Source organism: Podarcis muralis, chromosome 4 (assembly GCF_964188315.1).
Source record: "Podarcis muralis chromosome 4, rPodMur119.hap1.1, whole genome shotgun sequence".
In the NCBI taxonomy this organism is placed as follows: Eukaryota; Metazoa; Chordata; class Lepidosauria; order Squamata; family Lacertidae; genus Podarcis; species Podarcis muralis.
This window is the reverse complement of record NC_135658.1, coordinates 79,291,396-79,318,883: the sequence shown is the minus strand read 5'-3', so window position 1 is coordinate 79,318,883 and position 27,488 is coordinate 79,291,396. Positions and strand designations below refer to the sequence as shown.

Below are 27,488 nucleotides of genomic sequence, written 5' to 3'. Positions count from 1 at the left end.
ACAGACGGGTTCTGATCAGTCCATTTCCTCTAAAGGGGGGGACCTGTTTTCCCTTAGGGTGACCGCTTAACACACCACCCAAGAGAAAAAGGAGAAAAGTGGATAAATCTTTTAGTTCTGTAGCAAGAATGAGTGCCAGGAGTTTTGTTTCCCCTGCCCTCCTCCATTGCAACACGTGTTATTTATGTAATAGCAAGGGGGCTAACATCTTTCTGTCTAATTTGTAGGATGTCCTGTTAAGCCCATCCTAACCTTAAGACTGGCATGGGAATAAAGATAATTAAGATCAGCAATCCCTTGTCAATATTTGTAGCATGAGGTAGATTTGCTTTGGACAAATGTCCGCCCACTTCCAAAATAGCTTGTTCCCTTCCCCACCCCATGTAAGTGAACCACTTCTGTTCTCTCATGTCCAAGTATGTGTCGTAAATGCTTTGCAAAGTCACTTTTACACAGCTCGTTATGCATGCCTAGTGGCAGCAAATAAACAAAGGTGGAGAAACATCATTCTGTGCAAAAACATGCATACTGTGTGAGCTCAATGCAGCCGCTCATTTCTGCAAAGGAATAAAAAATGGGTTTAGATGGGGGGGGGGAGGAGAGGCGGGGTAGTCGTTATACAGAACACTTTTTACTGCCTGTGTTACGGGCACGAATTATACATTTCCCCCATGGGAATGTCGGGAAGAGTGACGGCAGCACACGCAAAAGCGGAAGCCGCGAGGTCCCCGAGGGCGGCTCAACGGCCGGTCTCGCGCTGCCGCTTCCCGCGCTCTCAAGGCCCCGGGAGGAGGAAGGCGTGAAGGGAATCCCGAAGGCGCGAAAACCTCGCGCATGCGCGGGCCTTCCGCCTGCGACAGCCCAGTAGGCCGGCCGAAGCGAGCGAGCGTGCGGCAGAGCGGCGATGGGATGTGGGAGGGAGCTCGCTCGCCGCCCCGCGTGTGCCTATGTGGGGCACGTTACAGCCCCGTGACGTCAGCGCGCAGCGTCACGCCGGGAGGGACGCACGAAAGTGTAAGTTTCAATTTTTTTCCCTCCCCCTTGCCTTCCTTCTGTGCCAACCGCCAAAAAGCCAAGAATCGCGGGACCGCCGGCGGAGGGGGGGAGGGCGAGCGGAGGCAGCGGCGAGCCCCGTTCCTCCCCATCCGCCCCATTCCGTGCAAGGAGCGCGAACAGGTGTGAGGAGGGGGTCAAACCTGCGGGTCGGCGCCGGGGAACCTCCAAGCTTTGGGTGGGGGGGGGGGGGAGGAGGCAGCAAAGCGAGGCAGGAAGGAGAGCGCGGCTTGGCTGGGTGAGCTTTGGCAGGGGCAGGGAATGATGGCGCTTTCGCGAGGAGGAGGAGCAGGAGGGGTTGTTGCCTGCAACCCGATCCCGTGCATGTTTACCCGAAAGTAAGCGGGGGGGGGGGGGCTTGTTTCCAAGTAATCAGCAATTGTGCGTCGGATCGCAGCTCTGCACCCCGAGTACGGTAGAAGAAGAAAGAGCGGCTAATTTTAAGTTCGATTTACTCCCAGGTAAAAGCTTTGTTTAGGATTGAGGCCGATCCATTATTATTATTATTATTATTATTATTATTATTATTATTATTTTGCATGTCTGCTTTTTTATCCAGTAAGCATGCAAAAGTCTCGGTGGAGCTTGCTTCCAAGTAAGCCTGCACACGGCTGCAGCCTTAAGGGATGGCTGAAATGTACTCGTGTTGGGTGGGGGGTGGAACGACCCCCCCAAAAGTATCCCCTCCTTTCCTTCAGGAAAACTTCACACTTTCTGGAAACTGTTGGAACCAAGAAAAGAGGCTTGCAAAGCGAGGGGTTGGGGTGGAGAGGCGCTGGAAAGGGGTGGAAAGACGTGTGGGAAGGGGGGCAACTTCTTATTAACATTTCCCATGCACACTTATGTCGCTTCGTAATTATTGGCAGAGTTCATTCTGGTGCAGTTGAACGAGTGTGTGTATGTTTGTGGCCGGTTGTGGGGGGGGGGGAGAGCAGATAGGTGCCCCCCTCTCAACCTTATCTCCCCACGAACACAGCTGCTTTGCCTTGCAAGGGGGAGGAGGAGGAGGAAGCCTAGAGGTGATGGTGTTGCTCCTCGGCTGCTTCTCCCCACCCCCGAGGGGGTTTTGAGGAGGGCCGTGCATTGCACATGTGCAGTTGGCATCTCTCTCTCTCTCTTTCCGTGCAAGAGCGGCGCTGTGGGTGGGGGATTGCTCGGGAGTGTGTTGTGGGGGATGGAGTTTGCTCCCTGCTTCTCCTCCTCTAGTTCCTCAGGTACCGTCGGCGCCTCGGGCAGGGGAGTGGGTTGCAGGGACCGAAAAGGAAGACAGGTGGGAGACGAAGAGGAGGAGGAGGCAGCGGCGGTGGGAAGCGCTTAGGCGGGACGGTTTAAGGCGAGGATCCTCTTCCTCCTTCCTCCCCTCTCTCCTTCTGCCCCGGTCTCTTCCCTCCCCCCTTCCCCGGGGCGGGCGGGCGAGGAGGAGGGTCTGCTGAGGGTGAGGTTGGTGCCTGGGTGGCCCCCCGTCTCTTCCCTCCAGCCTCAGACTCCCCGGGCTCTGGTCGGGCTTCTGAGGCCCTGGAGAGGGGGCGGGAAGGTGCAGGAGGCGGGGGCTGGCGGGAGTTGTTCTGTGGAGCGCAGATGCTGCTTCGCCTGGTTTTCACAGGGACTCTCAGGACCAGTTTCCTCCCCCCGCCCCCGAAGCAGCATGTAAATTTCCAGGGCCTGCTTGCATGTTCGCATGGAGAAGCAGTGTGTGTTTTGTTCAGCGTTGGGGGGGGGGAGTGTAGTAGGGGGTTGGGCCCCTGAGGCCTAGCAACTGTTCTGCAGTTAATGGGTTAGGAGCAAATCCCCCCACCCCGCTCCCCCTTCTTCCTGGAAGGGGGTTGTGTGCAGATTTATGCAGGAGGCAGATTTATGCCTTTCAGTCATGCAGCGCATAGCTGGACAGGGTGCAACTCCCCATCCCCACCTCTATGATCCTGTCAGTTCAGGCCATCTTGCCTTTATATTCTCAGAAGATCAGGGGCCAAACGCTTTGGAGACGGAGCTGCTCTTAATTTATGAAGGCTTTAAGTTGGGTCTTTCAGACTGTAACTTACTTTTACAACCCCGTGCTGAAAGTCAAGAAAATGTAGCCATCTCAGTTTTAAAATGTGTTTCCCTGCAATAACCAAGTTCTTCTCTTTTAATTTATCGTTTTTTAGAATACAGTGCTACTGTTCCTGTACCTGTGGCAATCAAGCAAGTAAAGAACTGATTTCTTGGATTAAGTAACATGGCAAAAGATGTAAGTATATTTGTAAGTAACGGTCCTACAGTTGTTTTTGTTTATTGTATTTGTATCCCACCTTTTTTCTCCCAAGGAGCTCAAGGTGATGTATATGGTAATCCCCACAACTAATCGGTGAGGTGGGTTAGCTGAGGGGCGGTGACTGGCCCAAGGTAACCCTAGCATTAATAAATATAGGAATTCACTGTTACCCTATGTTTTCATGTAGCTGCATTGACTCCATCCTGTGCCGCATAATGGCAGTGCAGCATATCAGTAGGAGCATATCACAAGTATGTGTGGCTACATCCCCACCATTAGGCTAAGATGCTTTTGTCTAATGTCATAGAGATGACTAATGTCATAGAGATGACAAGTCATCATCTCTTCTAATGATGAGTAGTGGTGCATCTGGTATATTGTAGTGGTGGTATATATGCACATAGTAGCATCACCCTATACTGCTGTACTGGGGTAGCATGAAACACTTAGCAGAATTCCATAAGTCACTATGTTGTGCTCTCGCTTTCAGTTACACTTTATTCCAAACTAGGGAAGGCCAGTTACAGATGGGTAGCCGTGTTGGTCTGCCATAGTCAAAACAAAAAAAATTCCTTGCAGTAGCACCTTAAAGACCAACTAAGTTAGTTCTTGGTATGAGCTTTCGTGTGCATGCACACGATCTGAAGAAGTGTGCATGCACACGAAAGCTCATACCAAGAACTAACTTAGTTGGTCTTTAAGGTGCTACTGCAAGGAATTTTTTTTGTTTTGACTAGGGAAGGCCAGTTACATGTATGTGGATCAGAATCAGTTTTATTTGAGTCAGCAGCCCCCATTATGATTATGAAGGTATAATATTTTTTTTTGCCCACCATTTCACTTGTGAATAAACTAGGGAAAGCTTCTACCTTTCAGGATGTTTATTGCTAGCCCACTGGCTCCTAGTATAGCTCCAATAATAGCTTAACACTTGCTTTGATTTGCTTTCTTATAAGCAATATAAGTAGAAGGTTTACACTAAAAAGTTATAGGCTTGAGGATCTGTAATAAGCTGTTTGTCCGTCATATGATTTTGTATGATGCTGACTTTGATCATCTATGGCATGAATGAAAAATACCTTTTTAGTGTTGTCTTTTTAAGTATGATGCAGTGAATTCTTACTGCTTTCATTAGTATTCTACTTTCCATTATATTGCCTGGCTGAAATAGAAGGTACACCTTTATCCTTCTTTTAATCTAGTCCTTTTCTAGCAGAACCACACCTTCAGCGTTGAAAAGCATATGACAGTTTGGTGGTTTCTTTGTGCCCTATTCTTAATAAAAAAATAGGAGAGTTGTTGAATTTCCTATTAAGGTATTTATCATAGACTCAGATCATGACCTAAAATTGAAATTGCAAAAAACTAGTTACTGGAATCTATAATTTCCTCCCGTTGTTGTAATTGTCCTGCAAACTAGAACAGTCAAGTTCAGTTTCATCAATGAGCATAAGTTTAATCAGTATGGGTAATCCCATTGATTTAGAGCAGGCTTCCACAACTTATAACACATCAAGCTAAACAATTCATCAACCATGCATTGTAGGCTGGTGTGTACTGAACAAATCCTGTTTTACAATATCACTCGGATATCACAAACAGACAGAGGGCTGTGCTTAGTTTGGCGGGTCCCAAATTCTGCAGTTAATTTAAATTAGGCAATTAAAATTGCAAAGAAAAAGCACAGAAAAATAAATGCTGTGTGGGACCTTAAGAGAGCTATGCTAAACAAATGCCAGCATTGCTTCAGTTCATTGAGGTTTGCTGGCATTTGTTTAGCATAGCTCTCTTAAGGTCCCACACAGCATTTCAGTTGGGTTGAGGTCTGGATTTTGACAGGGCCATTGCAACACCTTGATTCTGTTCTTTTTCAGTCATTCTGTTGTAGATTTGCTGGTATGTTTGGGATCCTTGTCCTGTTGCATGTCCCAATTTCAGCCAAGCTTCAGCTGTTGGGAAGATGGCCACACATTTGACTGTAGAATACTTTGGTATACTCATGACCAACTCAGTGACTGCAAGGTTCCCAGTCCTGTGGCTGCAAAACAAGCCCAAATCATCACCCTTCCACCACTATGCTTGACAGTTGGTATGAGGTTCTTGTGCTGATATGCTGTGTTTGATTTTTGCTAAATGTAGTGCTGTGTATTATGGCCAAACATCTTGGTCTCATTTGTCCAAAGAACATGGTTCCAGAAGTCGTGTGGTTTGTTCAGATGCAGCTTTGCAAACCAAAGTCGTGCTGCCATGTTCTTTTTAGAGAGACCAGGCTTTCATCTGGAAACGCTTCCAAACCATACTTGTTTAGTCTTTTTCTATGGGTACTGTCATGAATTTTAAAATTTAACATGGTAACAGAGACCTTTAGAGCCTGAGATGTAACTCTTGGGTTTTTTGCAATTTCTTTGAGTGTTGCACGGTCTGACCTTGGGGTGAATTTGCTGGGTCGTCCACTCCTGGGAAGATTGGAAACAGTCTTGAATGTTTTCCACTTTTGAATAACCTTTTCCGCTGTAGAACATTGGTTGGAGATGGCCTTGGAACCCTTCCAGTTTTATGGGCAGTAGCACTTGCTTCTCTAAGAATGTTGTCTTTCCTCCTTGGCATTGTGTTAAAACACACCTGAATGCTACAGAGTGGCTTTTATGGAGGTGGGCACACTTGCTGATGATCAATTAAGCAAGGGTATTTGAAGCCCCTGTCTGCTACTTATCCTCTTAATTCCTATGGAGCAGTAAGGGTGTACTTAGTTTTTCACATATAATTTCTCCATCTTGAATACAAGATCACCTATATGGACTCTGGATCATTCTGATGAGATGCAAGATGGCATCTCTAGAATACTGTCTGTGAAAACTTGCTGATTCCTGGATCCAGTAGGCACCAACAACAATAAATTCAGTATATTGCTTTTATGATACTTAAAACTACGAAGTCATATTTTCCTCTATGGTTCTAACTAAATCTGTTTGATAAACTGTTGTGATTGAGTTTAAGAGGTAAGTGTGGACTTAACACTTTTGTCTTAAATTTAGATTTCCTTTATAAACATACACAATTAAAAAGTCTTTTATAATGCAATTTCCTCCTGCCATGTTTAGGGCCTCAGGATATTACATGTCCTTGTAAATGCAGAGAAATATGAGGCTTGTTTTTCTTTTAAAAGTACACTGCAAATTCTAAAATGTATTGCTGATATCCATGTTCAACTTAAGCTTTGTTTTTAGAATTACAGTCCCATTTGGTTTTCGAACGTTTTGGAAGTCGAATAGACTTCCGGAACGGATTCCGTTCAACTTCCAAGGTACGACTGTAGTGATGCTGCGGGACTCAGCCCTATGGCAATTACCGTATTTTTCGCGCTATAGGACGCACTTTTCCCCCTCCAAAAATGAAGGGGAAATCTGGGTGCGTCCTATGGGGCGAATGCAGGCTTTTGCTGAAGCTTGGAGAGGGAGAGGGGTCGGTGCGCACGGGCGCCCTGAGGCAGAGTGCCCCTCGCGCCGGGCAGACATCCGCAGCGTGTGGAGCCCTGCAGGAGTTCCCCGCAGGGCTCCCCACGCTGTGGATAGCAGCCTGCCGCCCGGTGAGCGGGGAGACCTGAAGCAGAGCGCCCGGCGTGCCGGACAGACATCTGCAGCGTGGGGAGCCCTGCAGGAGTTCCCCGCAGGGCTCCCCATGCTGCAGATAGCAGCCTGCCACCCGGCGGGCGGGGCGCGCTGATGCAGAGCGCCCCATGTGCTGGGCAGACATCGGCCAGCCCCACAAGCTCGGGGGACAGCAGGGAGGTGCAGCGCCGCCATCCCGCTGTTCCTCGACCTGGTTCGGTTTCCCCAACCTGGTTTTGGGGGGGAAATAAAGGGGGGGAAATTCCTTTATTCCCCCCCCCCCCCAAAAAAAAAACACAACTAGGTGCGTCCTATGGGACGGAGCATCCTATGGGACGAAAAATACGGTATACCATGGGGTCCTGCAGGGACCTGTGCTATTTAAGATCTGCATAAAGCTGTTGGGAGCCATTATCAGGGGACTTGAGGCTACGTATCATGAGTACACTGATTGTATCTTGCATCATCTCTTACATCTATTGGAATCGGGAGCTGAAGGGATAGATGCAGGCCAGTAAGCTGAAATTGAATCTAGAGAAGACAGGGGCCCTATGGATTGGTTTCTGGGTCCAGAAATTAGGATTGGAGTGCAGTTGCACTCCCCCAAAGGAGCAATTGTGTGATCCAGGGGCACTCCTAAATTTCACCTTATCGTTGGAGACTCAGATCACCAGATACGCCTGATTCCCTAGCTGTTGCCATTCCTGGATAAGGATAGTTGGAATTTTGATGACTCTACATAGGGCCTCCTTTGGAGGTCGCAGCTGTTGCCTGGGTGCTGTCGAGTTTAGGTGCCCCAAGCATATTGAGCGAGCTCTGAGGCAACTTCACCGGCTGGCTATTTGTCAAGGCGTTGAGTTTAATATATGAAGCTCAAATGGCTTGGGGCCCACCTACCTGGAATAGCACCTTCCCAGGATCATCCTGCCCCTGAATTGAGATCTGCGGGAGATTCCTTATTGGTTGTGCCATCAGTGACAGAAGTAGGTTTAGTTGACCCAGAGCAGGGCCTTCTTGGAAGTAGCACCTTGACTTCAGAGCTGTCTTTCCCCTTGGATCAGGCCAGATCCCACTCTCATTTGATTTTAGTGGCAGGCTAAGAAATTTTAGTTCTGCCAGGCCTTTGTGTTGTTTCCAGGCAATTTTTGTTTCGGATGAAGTGTATTTTAACGTCTTTTTATTCAGTGATATATGCCATATGATGTTGTGGCCCAACCTTTGACCTTCAAGTAGAGGGCATGGAATAAATGCCCACAAATGAAATACACAGTATTTGATACACAATATTTCAGTTTACCCATAGATTTATTTTAAGTGAATTTGCAATATGTTAATCTTGTAAGAAGGAATTCTGTATCCTCTGAGAAACCAGTACCTTGCACAGTTTATAGATTCTTGCTTTTGTACACCTGTGTTTCGTGTGGCCAGGCTCCGAAGAGCTGCTCAAGTAATCAGTGTGCAGTAGGAGTCTTTGCACTTCCATTCATTAATAGTGCACATCCTTTGCAGAATGGCAGATTCCTTTGAAACTGAGGGCACTTTCCTAAGGAGGTTGTGTGTGGCATTGGTTGGTGGTGGTTTAAAGTAAGAACATCCCGAGTCCTATGACATACTTAATATAGCTTTTGAATGGTTGCTGCTATGACTGATGGGAGCAGAACTGACATTGCTATATGTCTCTGAAGATAGAGAAGGGGGGGGAAAGGTGCCAGTCAGATTGACAAAGAGGCAGTGTAATTAAAGGAAGTGTGTCAAAGTGGGCAACGGACTGACAGAAACTGAAAAAAATAATTTCTGATGGTCTGTGATGAAAGGAAAAGCCAAGGAGATTGTAGGGTTGAGGCACAGCCTCAGCAAGGCCCAGGAACAGAATAAACGATGCGCTATTGGCAGGAAGGAATTTGGTGGGGGCAGTAATTCAGGAAGTCAAGGGGAATCAATTTGCTACCTCTACAGCCTAAACTTTGCCAGCACTATTGTACTTTTGAGTTTCGTAAAAGAGGGCTCAATTTTAGAGTGGCAAGTTGTGGGGGCGGTCTTTAGTTCAAATCAATATAAACTACCATATTTTTCCATGTATAACGCCCCATGTATAACACACCCCCTATTTTGGGGGACCCCAAATTAAGAAAATGGGGGGGGGATATTTCCAAGACTTGTTAAGCTTTTCTTGGGGAGGATTGTCCAAAGTTGTTAAGCTTTTTTGGAGGGGAGGGGGGAGGGAATGATTGCTGAAATCGCTTACCCGCCGCTAAAAATCACACGTGTCGCCGAAGACCCGCAGCTGCCAATCAACCGCCCTATTGCCACAGTGGCAGTCAATCACCATCAACCCTTGCCGCAGAGAATCTCCTGCTCACGGCTGCAACAAATCAACCAACCCCACTCTGCACTACCTGTGTATAAGACGAGCCCCAATTTTAAACCTAATTTTTGGGTAAAAATCCTCGTCTTATACACAGAAAAATACAGTAATTAAATACACCATTTATAGAGTTATTATTGTTGGCAATTCTTTGTTGCTCAACTAGGCTATAGAGTTCAACTGTATGCTGTTATATAATTATGCCTTGTTCTACTCTGAAGTAAAAGGGCTTTTTGAAATGTTGCAAGTTCTCTAGTGCAAAGAGATTGTACTCTCTCAGAGAGGGCTGCATACTCTGCTTATACTGCTTATATTATCGAGTTATAAAGTAACAATTGAAACTAAATAATTACGAGAATCATTGGAAACAAAATAATTTAAAATCATGGCTAGCCATTATGTCCAAACTGGGAAACATGTTTTGTTTCTTTCAAATCATGATCGGTATGTCAAGAACAAACCTTGACTTAAGAGTGTCATTTGCGGGAGTGGAACAAGCCACGCTAAGTTGTTGCTTCCGCTCACTGGCGAGGAAGAGCAGAGTGAGAGTAATCTGCATATTCATGTTAAAATATTACTCCTAGCTTACTATGGTGTGTGAATGCAGTCACTGTGTGCAGAGAAGACTGAGTTAAATGTAAGGGACATAATGTATATTGGCATATGTGTTTTAGTATCCCCATAGCAGTGCATGTATCTGTGGCCAAGAATGTGTAATACTTAACAAAAAGCATAGACTCTTTCTGTATGTAGCTTAATTGAATTTACCATTAAAGTATATAGAATTTCATGCAATGTGGGTTGGGTTATCACTCAATGTGGGTTGGTTTATTTTTTTGTTGCTTTCTACATCTAGCTCCAAGCACGGCAAATAGCATTTTTTTGCAATTGGAAAATAGATGCATTAAATAAATGTCTGTGGAGTAATTTGTTTGTTTGTTTATGCAACTTCTAGAGTATTATGTTCCAAATCTAGCTGATATAACTGACTTCTGAGGGAATTCAGCCGGTTTCCTGATTTTGATAGAAAATATTTGTACACATCAAGTCTTTTCTTAAAATTACATCAAAGCATTCTTTTTTTATTCCAGTTAATTAGCCTTTCTTAAAGGAAGGTTATACCAGTGTTAAGAAATTTGGGAGGTGGGGGTTATACATTGAGGATATGGCATTCTGGATTTGGGCGCTGTTCAGTCATACCTGCTTGAGGAGAAGGGCAAGTTAGAAGACACTGCATGAAAGATGTGAATGCAACTAACTGCTCAAGTTTTCCGGCTGGAGCAAGTGCAACTTTTAGCCTGAAATGATGCGGTGGAAGAGGGGCTTTATCTTACAGCAGGAGGGGTAAATTCAGATTTCCTTAGAAGTGTTTTACATGCCTAATTGGTCATGTTTAAGATACTTGGTTCATTATCTGTTATTGCATTTTGTGGAGTTCAACACATATTGCTCCAAAGTTCTCTTTCCCTCAGTCTCAATCAAAAATTTTAGATTTAAACTTAGTTTTGATCATTCAACAAGTATACAAAATATTAACAAAATTGGGTGACATGAGGTAAAAAAGTTGGATCACTTGATATGGAATGACCCACTGGTAAATGATAATATTCAGCTAGTCTGTAGTATTGCATTCTTGAGTGAGGTAATTGAGCACTCAGCGCCCATGTTCTTCGTTGAGCTGGATTCTCCAGATTCATTTCAATCTAAATTTGCTTGTTGAATGGAGATAACTTTCTCTGCCCTAGTGCACCTGGAACTGGATGTAGGGATGTATGTCCCTGAAGTGTCTCTAGTTCAGGGGTAGGCAACCTAAAGCCTGGCTGGATGCGGCCCAATTGCCTTCTCAATCTGGCCCACGAACGGTCCGGGAATCAGTGTGTTTCTACATGAGTAGAATGTGTCCTTTTATTTAAAATGCATCTCTGGGTTATTTGTGGGGCATAGGAATTAGTTCATCCCCCCCCCCCCCATATAGTCTGGCCCACCACATGGTCTGAGAGACGGTGGACCGGCCCATGGCTGAAAAAGGTTGCTGACCCCTGCGAGTCTAGTCCTTCTTGGAGATGTAGTTCCAGAAGGTGGTGCTAGGGATGGGGGCGACTCCTGTTGGACATTTTAACCATAGTGTCCTTCAAGGTTCTGTCTTGTACCACATGCTGTTTAACAGCTACATGAAATTGCTAAGAATGCTCAGGGTTGCGAAGTTTAGTCCCATTAATGTGCTGATTAAACCTGGCTCTCTCTCCTTTCCATGTAAATCCAAGAGAGCCGTTCCAAGTTTTGATTGGTGCCAAGCATCAGTAACCAAAGTGAAATACCTTCTTAGTTATTTTGCATGCCTAAAAATGGTAGAACTTCTCATTTACTGAGCCATCAAATTTCTTATTTTAGTGGCTTTCTATCCTTTAATCTGGGCTCCATCTTTGCCATTAACATGTTATTCCAAATGGTATTGTTAACTAAATCATTTTATTCCGTTACTAGTTGCCAAAAGGGACGCGGGTGGCGCTGTGGGTAAAAGCCTCAGTGCCTAGGACTTGCCGATCGAAAGGTTGGCAGTTCGAATCCCTGCGGCGGGGTGCGCTCCCGTTGCTCGGTCCCAGCGCCTGCCAACCTAGCAGTTCGAAAGCACTCCCGGGTGCAAGTAGATAAATAGGGACCGCTTACTAGCGGGAAGGTAAACGGCGTTTCCGTGTGTGGCTCTGGCTCGCCAGAGCAGCGATGTCACGCTGGCCACGTGACCCGGAAGTGTCTCCGGACAGCGCTGGTCCCCGGCCTCTTAAGTGAGATGGGCGCACAACCCTAGAGTCTGTCAAGATTGGCCCGTACGGGCAGGGGTACCTTTACCTTTACCTTTTAGTTGCCAAAAGGAGCTTTGATTTTTTAAAAATCTCCATGATAATTTAAAAAGTGTGGAAATTGTTGCCCTAGGGAACCACAATAAAAGTCTCACCTTTGAAAAATGATGGGTTTTTGGGGTGGAATAAGGTAAGAAAATACAAGAAGTTGATAAAAATTTATTCTCTTGTGCTTACAGTGCTTTTAATTTTTGCTCTGCTTGTAAGCGTGTTCAGGGTTGAATACGTAGAGCTTTATAATGCAGGCTGCTGGCTTATTTTAAAGATATGCTTCTCTTTATTATACCTACATTTTGTTTGATTCAGTCCTAAGAGTTCACAGCAGTCCTGACTTGGAGAAATAATTCCCTAGTTGCTTTGCTCATGTGCTAGTCAACAAGAAGCAAAATTGGTGAGTTGGCTGGCAGTGCACTCTAGGGTACAGGGTAGGCCTATAAAGAGCTAGTAAACAACTGTGTGTACTTCAGATTTCCAGTGCACCTGCTGTGAAGTTCTGGTGATGGCAGTCAAACCCTGGTCTGACCTCCAGGCTGAATTCCTATGAGGTTTTATGGCAACTGTATACCTTGTGAAATGCAGCTTTGATGACATTTTAAAACGTTTTGCTTTCCTAAGTTGAAAAAGAAACTTTGAGCTAAAATTCCAAAACTGACTTTAGGGCCAGAGGGAGGCATTTGAACGGAAAATGTATGTGATAGTTTAACTCATTTGGTGTAGGAAGCCCATGACCCTGTTAAAGAGGACAAATGTCAACCATGTATTGATCAGAGCAGTCTACATAGTTGCTTGCTTCTGCGATGGGTGGGTGTGTAACGGGTCGGAATATTGCATATTTTGTTCTTACTAAGAGCTGGGTTACACAATTTCCAGCTGATAAGTTTGTATGCATAATGAGGCATTGGGAGTGTGTATGTGCCTATGTGCAAGTCCCTCAACTCCTCAGGACATAACAAGGTGTGGCCTCAACCAAGGGGGAAGGCTAATGGGGATTTTGTGTATAGCTATATGCACATAGGTAGACCTGGAGCAGAGTGCTATGATAAGCCTGCACAGTAAACATCACAGATCTGGTGCAAAAAAAATCCAAGGCACAGACCCTCATGGATCTTAATTATTTTTTATAGAGAGTGACAACAGTACCACCAACAAATCACAGAATACATTTGTGGACACAAAGGCAACCTATAACTTGATGATGGATTTGGATGGTCCCTTGCAAAACCTATTGGGACCTGGGAATGTAATTTGCTTGCAAAGTACTTTACATCTAAATAAAATGTGTCTTCTCTCGTAGGCTGGTCTAATTGAAGCTAATGGAGAATTAAAGGTTTTTATAGACCAAAATCTTAGTCCTGGAAAAGGTAAGAAACTCTTATTGTCATTGGCCTTCATATTTAATGACGTAAGACTTCTGTGTGTGTAGTAAGGCTGGCTTCAAGTTTGAGGAGTCCTGGGCAAAGAAACCTCGGGTGGGTCCCATTCCTCTTATCTGAAGGCCCTGGTGGGCTCAACTTGGCTGCAATGGCTGCTTTCCTAGCCACACTTGACACCTGGGCCTAGTCATTCTCACAGTGACCCAGATCTATTAGTACTTTGTAAATTTCTTTAAAATTTCACAGATGAAAGGCAGCATGTACAAATTTTAATCAGTAAATATATCCTAGGCATGTAATGCTACCTGCACAATGGTGTTTGTTGTAGAAGAAAGCGTGCATATTGACTGTTCAGTCTTTCTTACGTACAGGTTTTCACTGAATTTTTGAAAGAAATACTTTATACAAAAACAATACAATAAACAACAATAATTTTTAAAAAGTGCACATGATCAGTGGCAGCCAATACTGTAATCAACCATTGCCATGAATTTGTGTAGGGAGTCCATGTGCCCAATAATTTTCCATTTTCCCCTTGTGGAAAAGGCCTCTTCTCATAGGTGGTGGCTGGTATCTTTGGTCCATTGTATGATTAGGGAGAGGATCTCTCCTTCCATTATTGGATTATTATGTGTTTAGCTATCATGAGTGTCCACAGCAGCCAGTCACATTGTTCCTCACTCAGATTCCAGAATGGTACGTAGTTCATCAGCAACATCTTTGAATCCCATGGATGCGTCTAAGGCCTTATTTATGCAGCTGTTTATCTTTGACCCAAAGGGTGCAACTTTTGAGCAGGACCATGTTGTGTGACATAGAGTTGCTTGAGGGGAGCCACAGCGGCAACCTATATCTGTTTCATAGTTGTTTATGAAAGAGACAGTGTGTTGCTCAGTACTCTCTGAAAGTGAGGCTTTGGAGTCTTAAGTCTTCAGTTGAAGTGACCGAAGGGGACAGCACCCACTCAAAAATCCAAATGTGCCATAGGCCTATAAAAAGGTTGTGACCCCTGCTTTAACAAATAAAGCTTCAATTTATTTACTAATGTGTTTGTATCCCAGATTTTTAATAAAATTATTTTTTATGGACAGGGCATCCAAATGTGAGTAAGAATACATTTTTGAGACCGATACAGTTATTTCTCAGCAGAACCGTTCCACTTTCATTCCAAGCACAATTCAAAGTGTTGGGGCTGACTTTTAAAGCCCTAAAATGCCTCGCCCCAGTATACCTGAAGGAGCGTCTCCACCCCCATCATTCTACCCGGACACTGAGGTCCTCCTCCGAGGGTCTTCTGCTGGTTCCCTCACTGCGAGAAGCGAAGTTACAGTGAGCCAGGCAGAGGGCCTTCTCAGTAGTGGTGCCCTTCCTGTGGAACGCCCTCCCTTCAGATGTCAAGAAGATAAAAGAATTACACAACTTTTAGAAGACATCTGAAGGCAGCCCTGTATCGGGAAGCTTTTAATGTTTGATGTTTTTAGATATGCTGTAAGCTGCCCAGAGTGGCTGGGGAAACCCAGCCAGATGGGCGGGGTTTCCCTGAATCAACTTATTGACTTATACCACAAACATTTCATCAGGATTTGGTTGCGACTGCAATTTTCTAATTCTCAAAAAAAGCGTATAATGCTATCTGCACAAAAGAAAGACAATCAACTAGGCTATACCGGTGTATCATAAAGATCACACTTTTAAAAAATTGCACACTAGAATAGTTAATGTTAAAAATCTCTTCCAATCTCAGATGCTACTTGCCAGAAATTGATTGGTATTTTCTTATTTCCTTTAGTCATCAAATCCATCCTGATTTATTTCAGACAACACTGCATTTAACTACTTAGAAGGGTGGGTGGGTAATTGGCTGCATATACACCATCCTAATATTCTGTAGCTTTCAAGTGAATAGAATACGTTTTCACTTCACTTTCTGCCATTCTAAAATTTTACTTCTGTAAAATATTTTGTACCACAGGGTGGCAGCATTTATACAGAAATGCATATAGGCATTGCTCATATAGAACTTTTAAAAACTTATGTCTTCATGACAACTTGGAGACACAGGCTGCAGTTCTGTGTATGCTTCACACTGACTGTTTCCAAGTAAAAATGGATGTGATTGTAAAGAGATGTGGAAGCTTTCTTCATACTGACTTGTGGCTGACAAGATTTATCCAGAACCTTGGTAGGGAACCTATGACCCTCCAGTTGGCATGGTTAATAGTCAAGGATGATGGGAGTTCAGTCAGTAGATTTTATGGTTTATAGCTAATGGCCCTCACAATACAGTATGAGCACAGATCTCACAACTACAAAATGAAAGACATTACTAAAGGATGGTGGGAGTTGAAGTTCAGAAATATCACGAAGGCCATAGATTCTCCAGCCTGATTTAGAAGTTAATCTTCAAGCAAAGCAGATGTTTCTGGTAGTAGTTTAAGTCAGTATGTCAGATAAATTATAGTGAGGGATTCTAATCTTGGCACGTTGATTTCTGTCTTCAGAGAATTAAATCAAGCTATTATGTTTGAGCTCAGTGGTTTATCTCGAGGACTTCATCCTAACATTTGCTCAAGTAAAGAATGTCTCCCGGTCTCACATATTTAAAAGCATTTTAACTTGGACGTGTGCAACAGAATTAGGTTAAATATTAGACTGGCCTCTTTAGTTTGCCTAGTCAGATGCTAATTGTGGTGCCAGTTATTTGTTACCATTTTGTAACTTTTCAATTTGTGTATTTTAGGTGTTGTTTCATTAGTAGCCGTTCACCCTTCCGCAGTAAATACACTTGGAAAACAACTCCTACCGAAAACATTTGGACAATCTAATGTCAACATTGCACAACAAATGGTAAGAGGCCTGTTGGGAAACCTACTGATTCATTTGTGATATGTAACTTGTAGATTTTGAGGTGCCACATTAATCCTTTGCTGGGGTCAGCCCCAACATTGGGACGCATTCTGAGAAAACATGCATAAGATTGTTCTACATCATGGGTAAATAAACTGTGACCCTACAGATGTTGGTGTGCTGCAGCTTTTATCAGCTTCTGCTAATGCACCCAGTGATGAGGGATGGTGGGAGTTTTAGTTTGGAAACATCTAAAGTGCCACCTCTGTTGTACATTAGAATTTTTTGAGATCTACATAGGAACCATGGGGTGCATTTAAACTGGCAGCTTTCAATGGAGAAGAGCACCATTTCAGAAGCATGCCTATATATTATAAGTTAGAGTTTGATTCCAACTTAAGAGTTTCCTGGTTGGGCAAAATATCCACAAAAAATGTAAATTGTGGTTTGACTTTTAAAAATGTATCTAGTATAAAATTACGGCTTCCATACTAAGGAAGCTAATATAATTACAGTGTTACCTTGGTTTTTGAATGTCTCAGAAGCTGAATGTTTCGGTTTTTGAACAATGAAAACCCAGAAGTAAATGCTTCTGTTTTTGAATGCGCCTTGGAAGTTGAACGGCTTCTGCTGAGTGTCCCCCCCCCCCCAGTTTTCTCCATTGAATTTGCAGACCGCCCTTTGTGCCTCAGTTTTCAAATGTTTCAGAAGTCGAACGGTCTTCCAGAACAGATTATGTTCGAAATCCGAGGTACCACTATAATCTGGATAGGAGTGACATTAACTGACATTTTGTATTAACTGTAGGTTATTGGTACACCTCAGAGACCTTCAGCCCCCAATACTATTCTGGTATCAAGTCCGCATACACCCAACACACACTTCGTACCGCAGAACCAGACTGCAGATTCTTCGCCTTGGTCTGCTGGGTGAGTAAAATTTAGTTAGGTTACAACATATTCACAGGAAAATGTTACAACATATTCACAGGAAAATGCATGCCTCAAAAGCTTTATTCTTGGTAACTAAAGTTGGGCCTCATATCCAGCTAGTTAGCTAATAGCTGAAAAATATTGGGCCGGATCCAGTGATATCCCCGGAGGCTTATGTTAGCAGAATCAGGGAAGGAGGTAACTTTTTGCCAGTTTCCCTGACAACTCCCCATGTGATCCAGATACTTGGAGGATCCTTCAGAACACCATGATAGGTGATGCAAGGAGCTACAGGGGAGGGGGAGATCAGTGACAATCACCTCACTCCCTGTCCTGCCAGCAGAAGCCTCCCCTGGACCAAAGCCCTTTCCATCCACTCAAGGACATAATTGCATTCAGTTCTCTTAAACTTGTAGTTTGTTTCTTCCTCACATAAAGGTTGGTATCTGAAGGTAGATATGGTGTGTATTTCTATAGAGTTTCCTTTGAATAACGTTATAAACAAATCCAAAATGTTTTGAGTAATGGGAGTGTATGCCTATTGTCATAATAGGCCTTCTCGGTAGTGCCATCCTCCCTGTGGAACGCACACAGATGTCAAGGAAATAAACAACTATCTGACTTTTAGAAGACATCTGAAGGCAGCCCCGTTTAGGGAAGTTTTTTAGGATTGATGTTTTTAGATATGTTGTAAGCCGCCCAGAGTGGCTGGGGAAACCCAGCCAGATGGGCAGGGTGGTATTATTATTATTATTATTATTATTATTATTATTATTATTAAAAATAATAATAGTAATATCCTCATATTTTAACTGTGTGTGTCTAGGTCAGACGTGGGTGTCCAAACCCAACAAATTACGTTCATGAAAACAATTTATTCAGTGCCTTTGCATTTCTTAAAAAATACTGTTTTGAGGCGTTCTGCTTCTGTTTTTGGCTGTTTTTGTATATATTTTATAATTTTATATATGGACATTTTATGAAGGCCTTTGTTTGTAATGCCTAATAAAGGTTTGGCTAAGTAAATCTTCTATGCAGACAAATTCCTAAAGGCAGTGGGCCAACACTGCTACCATTGGAACATATTTTATCATTGATGAAGCCTTCTTTTGCACGAGGTTTAATGAAACGAGTGATTTGGGGTATCAGTTCTCTTAAAAAAAGAAACCCACCCTAAAGTCGTCTCATTGGTTTTGGGGCTTCGTGTGTGTAACTCATTGTATCTGTATTTATAGGAAGCGCAACAAAAAGGGTGAGAAGAATGGCAAGGGTTTGCGGCACTTCTCTATGAAAGTTTGTGAGAAGGTTCAGAGGAAAGGAACGACCTCATACAATGAGGTAGCAGATGAGTTAGTTGCAGAGTTTAGTACTGCAGATGCACACATCTCACCAAATGAATCGGTAAATATATTCATGTTCTGAATTTAGTAGAGACAACAAACCCATTTCCTGCATGCTACAAATACCTACATGCAGAGACAGCCCCTTTCTTTTTGCTTTCTCTCTTAGGGATCATCCCAGTGTGTGTATTGTGTGTTATGGAAAATTCAAGTTCTTGTTTTCAAGATTAGAAGTGCTACTCTGTTAACCGACAAAGTTGCGATATTACCTCTGCTTTTCCATGACTGGATAAAACCTTTAAAATAGTTTAATCAGAGATATCCTAATACTCTTAATTCAACAGCAGGCTTATGATCAGAAGAATATTAGACGACGTGTCTATGATGCCTTAAATGTCCTTATGGCCATGAACATTATTTCCAAGGAGAAGAAAGAAATAAAATGGATTGGCCTACCTACTAATTCAGCTCAGGAATGTCAGAATTTAGAGGTAAAATGCGGTGGACTTTTCTCATTTGCAGCATTTCTTTAATCTTGTTTTCTGATTACTCGGGAAGAACAGATTCCCTCACTTCTGTTCCAAGATGGCGGCATGCCTTCGGTTTCACACAGGGTTTCATTCTGGTTGGAGACCCAGATTTTGGAGTGGTGGAATAATTCATTCTGCACATCTGGCTTTCAAAATCATAACTTTCTTTAATTGAGAATGATTGTGCATTTGCAAAAAATCATAAGCAAAAAAGAAATCTTTAGGGTAAGAACCTCCCAAGTGCTGGCGGAAGACAGAGGGAGTAGACAGTTGACAATTCCTCCCAAGTTCTGGAAATATTCCAGAACACTGTAACTAATAATGAAAATTTGAGTTCCACTTTAGGGAATATTTACAGTGAAGTAGAACCTTACAATCTAATAGGGTCAGATTCATAAGCACCTCTGTTTAATACCCCTTCATTCTATCAATGACTTCGCTATAAGAAACATATACATTTTTGGTTGGATTTTTTTTTTATTGTCTTTTAAATAATCTCTGAACAGGCTTATGTATTATTTGATGGTAGTTAGCTCTGGGTGTTCAATATTTTCTTGTATGCAGAGAGAGGGTTTATGGCTGTTGCCACACTGTCGTTGTTGTTTAAGAACAGCAAGTGATGTTTCGAATTCATTTCAGCCGATATGAAATCTTGGATATTAAAAAAAATCTAAAGCAGCCAATTCTCATGCCGTCTTGTGAACTGCTTTGGAATCTTGCCTATGTTTCAAATGTATTCATTACTTGAGATAGGGTGCTGCTTTTTCAGAACCAAGTATAAAGCCCCCTTAGATTCACAGAATGAACTTCTTGGTTCCTTGGATTTTAGCCCACATACAGAGCAATATGTAGCTACAGTACTTCTCAAATTCACCCAGCTCCTCTCTAAAACTAACAACGTTTCTTTTCTTAAGGTGGAGCGACAGAGAAGACTTGAAAGAATAAAGCAAAAACAGTCACAACTACAAGAGCTAATACTTCAGGTATTTTTGGAACAGTTGTTTGCCTTGCCAAATCCTTTAATATTTATTTATCAATTGTCTAATGTGTTAAGATGAGCCGGTTTCCCCCTGAAGCACTTACTTAATCCTACATAAGTAAATGACATGACTGGGAATAAGAGGATAATGGGCTGGACAAGTCAACTAAGCAGGTGGGCTAGCAGAAGCCACGGCAAGGGCTCCTGCTACTGCAAAGGTGCTTCCCGCCCCCCTTATCTGCCTCAGATCAGCTCTGGAGGGTTGGGAGAACCCCCCAGAACAGTGCATGGGGATTGGAGAGGGGGGATTTTTCCATCTGGCAAGGCAAAATGATTTCCTCCCAATGGTTTTCATTCACTTTAGCAATAAGGCATCACACAATTTTCGTTCTTGATTATTGCAGGCACCTGTATGCAACTTCATCTGATTCTGTTCTGTATGTTTTGTGTCTCCTATTTTTATTTTAGGCCTGCCCTAAAAGATAGAGTAGAATTAAATAATAGAATAAAAATAATTAACTGGAACAACCTCAGGGGGTTTATTAGACTTCTTTGCATTTTTCTGGGGTTTCAAGAATAGCAGCCTTTTTACTTCTGGAAAGCACCGTATTTTTCGCCCTATAGGACGCACTTTTTTCCCTCCCTTGGCTTGCGCAGCGCTGCCTCTTATCCCAAAGTCCCGGCGCGCTGAGCAGTCACGCCGGGGCTTCGGGTAGCTCTGCGCAAGCCGCGGGAGCCCTCGCGCCTTGGGGGAAAATAAATTTTTTTTCTTTATTTCCCCCCCAAAAAACTAGGTGCCCCTTATGGGCCGATGCGCCCTATGGGGTGAAAAATACGGTACTTCCTCTTGGTAACCAGGCAGTATCTGCATATATGAAATGGCACCAAGGGAATAAGCTTTTCTTCAGCTTCCTGGTCAACCCTACCTGATTAGGCAGATTTTTCTCTTCCCTAACCCCCCACTGGCTTTCCTCATCTTATTTTACGGATGATCTTATCTTTAAAAAGTTTGTCCAGAGCTTATTCACTTTGCAGAAGTTAGTTTTTCCCCCATGTTCTGGACTCTGTTTTGGAGCTGGAGGAAAAACCCCTCCACTTGGGTGTGGGTGTAGGTGTAGGTGTGGGTGTGTGTTTCTGTGTGTAGACTTAAACACATACCACCTGGTAACCAAAAAGGAGGCATTTCTCAAAACTTAAGAGTGCCTAATCCAGAAACACTTGATTATAGATATTAGTGTTACTTGTTTAATTATTCTTAAATATTCTTGTTTAAGAATTAATGCCAAGCAAGCCTTCACAATTGTTTTCCTATTCTTAAAGAAAATGAAGTTGTTTATATTTAAATCCCTTAACAGCAAATTGCCTTCAAGAATCTTGTTCAGCGAAATCGTCAAGCAGAACAGCAAGCAAACAGACCACCAGCTTCTAATTCTGTCATTCATTTGCCATTTATCATTGTGAACACCAGCAAGAAGACTGTGATTGACTGCAGTATTTCTAATGACAAGTAGGTTGCTAGTAGGGAAACGGGTGTTTTCTTCTGTCCTTGCAAATACACTGGCTGCATTTGCATGATAAATTATAATAAGCAATTGACTTGTGCTTTGCTTCTCCCTCTAGTAAGCATGGGGGCAACAAACCATGGTGCTTGTCTTAGTATTACATATGAACTTGGGAACATGGTTTGTTTTGCTCAAACCAATGTCTGGTAGACAAAGAAGAAATCTTGCCTTCATGTTGTGGTTTATTTGAAGCAAAACAAACCAGGACCTCCAATTCAGTCATAACACAGTAAGCCAGGGAGCATAGTTTCATTGCCCATGCTCTTGCAAGGGGAGAGCAAAGCTGCAACCAGGTGCACATGTTCATGGAGCTAGCTTGACATTTATGCAGGAAAATGGACTAATCTCTTAAATACTGACAAAGTTGGGGTTGCAAATACTGGTTTTATTATTTTATATTTATATACCACCTAATTGCCTAAGTGGTTTCAAAGTGGTTTACAAGTATAAAAACCAATAGAAAAAATACACACGTAATGAAAATCCACACTAAAACAGTTCGTTCAAAATGTTAAAATAAAAACTCGCAAATAAAATGTACAATAAAGCCCATTAAAGCAGCACAGAGGTTAAAACAGGAGGTTCAGTTTAGGAGATTAGGTGGGGTGGGGGGTGGGGAATGCTTGTAAACAGGTATGTCTTCAAGAGCCAGAGGAACACTGTTGAAACTTCTTGTATTTAAGCAGGTGGAACATTCTACCACATTGCTGGCCTCAACAGTCTATAACCTGGTGAGATTATAGCTGATTCTGTGAGCTGCACTCCTCAACACTGATTTCTGTAGGGCTCCACAAAAGACCTTTGCCAGTGAGACTGGACAGTGTTGGTCTTGATGGGGCCAATTATCTTACTAATATATGAGATATTGAAATATTTGAGACTACTGCTTCCTGAAAGACAGTGTTGGAATTGTATAACAGCATCAAAAAGTGCTGTATCTTTTAAAAGTTGCGTATTAGTAGAAGGTACACTTTGGAAGAAAATTTTATGACCCTATGTGCATAGCTTTTTGACCAGTTTCTACCCACTTTCTGTAGGTTTGAATATCTATTTAATTTTGACAATGCATTTGAAATACACGATGATATAGAAGTGTTAAAGCGCATGGGAATGGCTTTTGGGCTAGAATCTGGAAGTTGCTCGGCAGAGGACCTAAAAAATGCAAGGAGCTTGGTTCCTAAAGCTCTTGAACCATATGTGACAGGTAAGGTTCTGTGAAAGATTTCCTTATATTTAAAATGTGTGTGGAAAAGAAACCAAACTGCCATTGGAACTTGACACAACTGCAATATGCAGCGCTATAGGATACAAGTAGTTTGCAAAGCCTTTTATCATTACAGTTGCCTAAGCAGAGCATTTTCTGAGTGAAAAGTTCTTAAGAACCTCCCTGCCCTCAAATGATGGAAATAAAAGTTGTAATAGTGCAGTGACTTCCAAATCATTGTGGAGTTACCATCACCTACATAGAGGTGGATTATCTAGCAGTCGATTCTGAAATGTTAGGTGCCAGGCCAATCCTAGAAATCATTTCAGAAAGGAGAACTGTTTGTAAAGTGCTATGGTGCTGTCCTCAGTTGGTGTCAAAAAGGACTGCAGAACATCAGAATTAACAAAGCTGTCCTTGAAATACCGTATTTTTTGCTCTATAAGACTTACTTTTTCCCTCCTAAAAAGTAAGGGGAAATGTGTGTGCGTCTTATGGAGCGAATGCAGGCTGCACAGCTATCCCAGAAGCCAGAACAGCAAGAGGGATTGCTGCTTTCACTGCGCAGCGATCCCTCCTGCTGTTCTGGCTTCTGAGATTCAGAATAATTTTTTTCTTGTTTTCCTTCTCCAAAAACTAGGTGCGTCTTGTGGTCTGGTGTGTCTTATAGAGCGAAAAATACGGTACTTGTCAGCTATTAGAGCAAATTTGAACCAAGTCTGATTTCATTTTAGCACGTGTTTCCATACTTTTAAGTGTAACAGTTATGAATGATCAATATTTTCATAGTAAAAGGAAGCTGTCATATTCATCCTTGCCTCTGCTGTTCCGTACAATTGGTTTTATTTACTAAAATACAATCGGGTGTTTTAATGATACACTTAGTTTTGTATGCTGTGGAATCCCATTAGAGAATTAGGCTTTGTACACCCAAACTTACCCCCCCCCCCATTTTTCTTCTGCTTTGTATGCACTTTAGAGATTATTCAGTGCACCTATATTTTAGTGGGAACTTTAATGGGCCGTGTAACCTCTTTCTTTCTTTTTTTAAGCTCCTTTAAAAAAATTCTTCGTGATGAGCTCTTTGCACAAAATTTTACTACGTGTAAAAAATATTTGGATTAGATTTGTGTTTAGTACAGAATCAACACTGCAGAATTCATAATGCTTTCTTCCTTTACAGAAATGGCTCAGGGATCAATAAGCAGTGTGTATGTCTCATCCTCATCAGGTTCAGCTTCAAATGGGACAAGATTTTCAAACAGGTTAGATGGGATTTCTCTTTAAATACTGATAAACCTGGCAAATGGCAAGTGCCGTCATTTTTAGGAACCCCCCCTCCATTGATTTTAATGCAGAACAAAACAGTATTACATACAGGGATATAGGGAAAAACAAAAACCATAGGGATGAAAGGTGGCACAAATCACATATATTAACAGTTCACATATCACATAACGAAACAAAAGTTAACTGGGAAGCTGGTGTAAGTTGTTGTAAGTGGTGTTCATTTGTATACAAAATAAAATCCCGCTCGACTGGATAGAGGGTATCCGATGTAGCTGTGCCTTGCAAAGTTCGAAGATGGTGTGTAACTTCTTCAAAAACGGCAATATTCCAAACATTATTGGAATATCCAGTATATTCCGATTTCTGTATGGTGGGCAAGCATGCAGTAGCCAATAAAAGATATAACAAAATCTTCTAATATAACCATCTTGTTGTCATGCCCAAAAATAAACGGGAGAGGAAGAAGAGAGGGGGTAATTAAGTTGACTGCTTAGTTTCATTAAAAACCAGGGACCAAAAATATATAGACCTGCAAACACTTTCACCAGAGGTAGAAGTATGTTCCCCTAGCACCACACAGCCTTGCCAACGTGAGATGTGTGTGACATTTGCCCTGCGGTCCTGTGCCACCTACGATACAGCTCAAAAGTGTGGTTTCCCTGATATGGACCAAAATCGACTTTATTGCCCAAATAGAGCATATTACCATATTGGCCCGAATATAAGCCACAACTTTAAAATTCGAGGGGGAAGAAAAAAAGACAGTATCCGAATATAAACCACTCCCTTAAAATTCCGCAGGCACTCAAACCCGTTCCATTTTACCATATGTCTGTTTCAGCTGCGATACCATAAAAGCCAGTTTCTTTAAGGTCGTGAATTTAAGCTGCACTTTAACTTTTCACGGTTGGAATTTGGAAGGTGAGGCTTATATTCAGGCCAATACAGTACATTCCAAATACCACCACCTGTATTCGCCCCAATATCTCCCTCCCCGGAATTTTAAAACCAACTTAGAGCCTGCAGTGCAGGTTAATAATCGCTTATATTAAGCTGCAACCCAAGCTTTTACCATAGAGGAACAGGGTTTTTGTAAGAGGTCTAGTGACCTGTGCGCGGGTGCAGCTCAGCCAGAAAACATGTTACCCAATAAAAATGCAACCAACCGATGTCCTTGATCTGGGAGGCTTCCTTGGTAGCGGGTGATGGATTCTGGTCGGTTGGATTTTGTTCTTAGCCAGATAAAATCTTATCAGCAGCTGCTGAGACTTCCTAAGGAAAGTGCTTCTTTCATCAAAGGGCAAATTTCACTTTTTGTTTTGCCTAATAGTTTCCCTATGGGACGCAGGTGGCGCTGTGGGTTAAACCACAGAGCCTAGGACTTGCCAATCAGAAGGTCGGCAGTTTGAATCCCCGCAATGGGGTGAGCTCCCATTGTTCAGTCCCAGCTCCTGCCAACCTAGCAGTTCGAAAGCACATCAAAGTGCAAGTAGATAAATAGGTACCGCTCCGGCGGGAAGGTAAATGGCGTTTCCGTGAACTGCTCTGGTTCGCCAGAAGCGGCTTAGTCATGCTGGCCACATGACCGGAAGCTGTACACCGGCTCCCTCAGCCAATAAAGCGAGATGAGCACCGCAACCCCCGAGTCGGTCACGACGGGACCTAATGGTCAGGGGTCCCTTTACCTTTAATAGTTTCCCTAATAGGCATTTTGAAGGAGTTAAAGCCCAAAGGACGATAATGGTGTAGAGCAGCCATAGGGAAGTGTTGAGAAGTTGATCCCAATTCATACCCACAAAGGCTTTTTCTTTTCTTTTGACATTGTGTCCAGGAAGGCACAGCAGTTCATCCTGGCATCCTAGCCAAAGATGCAAGCAAAGTCCCTGGGGTCCAGTAGCAACCTTGCATGACTTCAGTTCAAAAAATTTTTTAGGCACATTCCTTTTCTTACCCTTCCTCCTGCATAGTTGTAAAAACTTAATGCATTAATGGAAAACCAGTTAAAAGTATTTGCTTTTGTTTCAGTGACTACTCAAACGGAGGAGATGGAATGTTAGCTACAAGTTCCAATGGATCTCAATATAGCGGCTCTAGAGTAGAGACACCAGTGTCTTATGTTGGAGATGATGATGACGACGATGACGAGGACTTTAATGAAAATGACGATGACGACTGATATTTTTTGCGTGTAGACTTTTTTAAATGTTAAAATTCAGCAAGCTTCAGGAATAATTCTAGGAAGAGAATTGTCATAAAATTGCCCCATCAAGGAGATACTGGTAAGAGTCCTGAATTTAGAAATTGCTCCTCCAGTAAAGTAAAAAGAATTGTTTGTTTTATGTAGATTTTTTTACATGTGGTGAGGATGTGTGTGTTGATACCAGTGTGTTAATGCAGAACCTTTATTTACTCTTTGCTTAGAATTTTTAACTTGAAGGAAAATGCATTTTGCCCCTAAGTGTTGTTGCTAAGTTTGAAAATGTAGCCACATTTAATGGAAAATAAAATCTGTCCACCTGTCAAAAATGCATACACTGAATGGCATTTTATTTAGAGTGCATTTAGGTGACACTTCGTACTGAAGCATAGCAAACAAATGTTATATTTTGCTGATCATGCAGAGTCCAAAGAAACAAACAAAAGAGCCTCTTTTTAAATGTTAGTTTGCGGAAATTGTGTGAATTTATTTCCCTTTTAAAAATTATTCTGATCATTGTAATTCCATCAAATTTATATATTGTGTTTGCTGAATGTTAGGACATATGAAATACAATTTTTGGCAAATGTTTACTGCCAAGCTGGCACAGCTGTGTAAATGTCTTGAAGGTTTGGGATGAGTTTTGCTTATGATAAAAATTTGCCTGATTTCTTACAGGCAGATTTTGAAAACAATTTGTTATATAGTTGTTTACATACCTATAAGTCTATCATATAAAAGACATGTACTGAAACAAATGTTTATATTTGTTTCTTAAACATCTTCCAGTAATCTATTATAAAGTTGAAATTAAATATAGAGAATGTTTTATGTTTAACTCAAAATTTGTCAATCACTTTTAATACTTCGTTTTTTTATAAAAGAAATTTCAGGGCAGGTGGTAGTCTTTTAAAATTTATTCACAAAGAATTAACTGCACAAATACTGTCAGCTGCCTGTTCTAAGACAGTAGTCTTTTTATTGAAACACAAATAAACTTTTCTGTAATATTTTATGGAATATAAGCAGTTTGTTTTACTTGTTTAATTGTGGCACTATTAGTTTTTATTAATAAAAAGCGCGTGGGCATTTTTAACAA

General features: G+C 42.4%; 1 protein-coding gene across 6 annotated transcripts; it reads left to right on the top strand.

The window, feature by feature from the left end:
• The first annotated feature begins 871 nt into the window (after nt 1-871).
• TFDP1 (transcription factor Dp-1) lies at nt 872-27,488 on the top strand. 6 transcript variants are annotated; one of them, XM_028728064.2, is made up of 12 exons: nt 872-1,014; nt 3,198-3,280; nt 13,430-13,496; nt 16,249-16,355; nt 17,163-17,284; nt 18,523-18,688; nt 18,972-19,118; nt 20,072-20,140; nt 21,492-21,643; nt 22,736-22,902; nt 24,086-24,167; nt 26,218-27,488. In XM_028728064.2, exons 2-12 carry the CDS (start codon nt 3,269-3,271, stop codon nt 26,366-26,368), a joined length of 1,242 nt encoding a protein of 413 aa, XP_028583897.1. In that variant the 5' UTR covers nt 872-1,014; nt 3,198-3,268; the 3' UTR covers nt 26,369-27,488. The 6 variants fall into 6 exon arrangements, with proteins under 6 accessions (XP_028583897.1, XP_028583899.1, XP_028583893.1 ...); XM_028728066.2 differs by lacking the exon at nt 872-1,014 and adding an exon at nt 1,021-1,176 and having other exon boundaries at nt 18,975-19,118; XM_028728060.2 differs by lacking the exon at nt 872-1,014 and adding an exon at nt 1,021-1,176.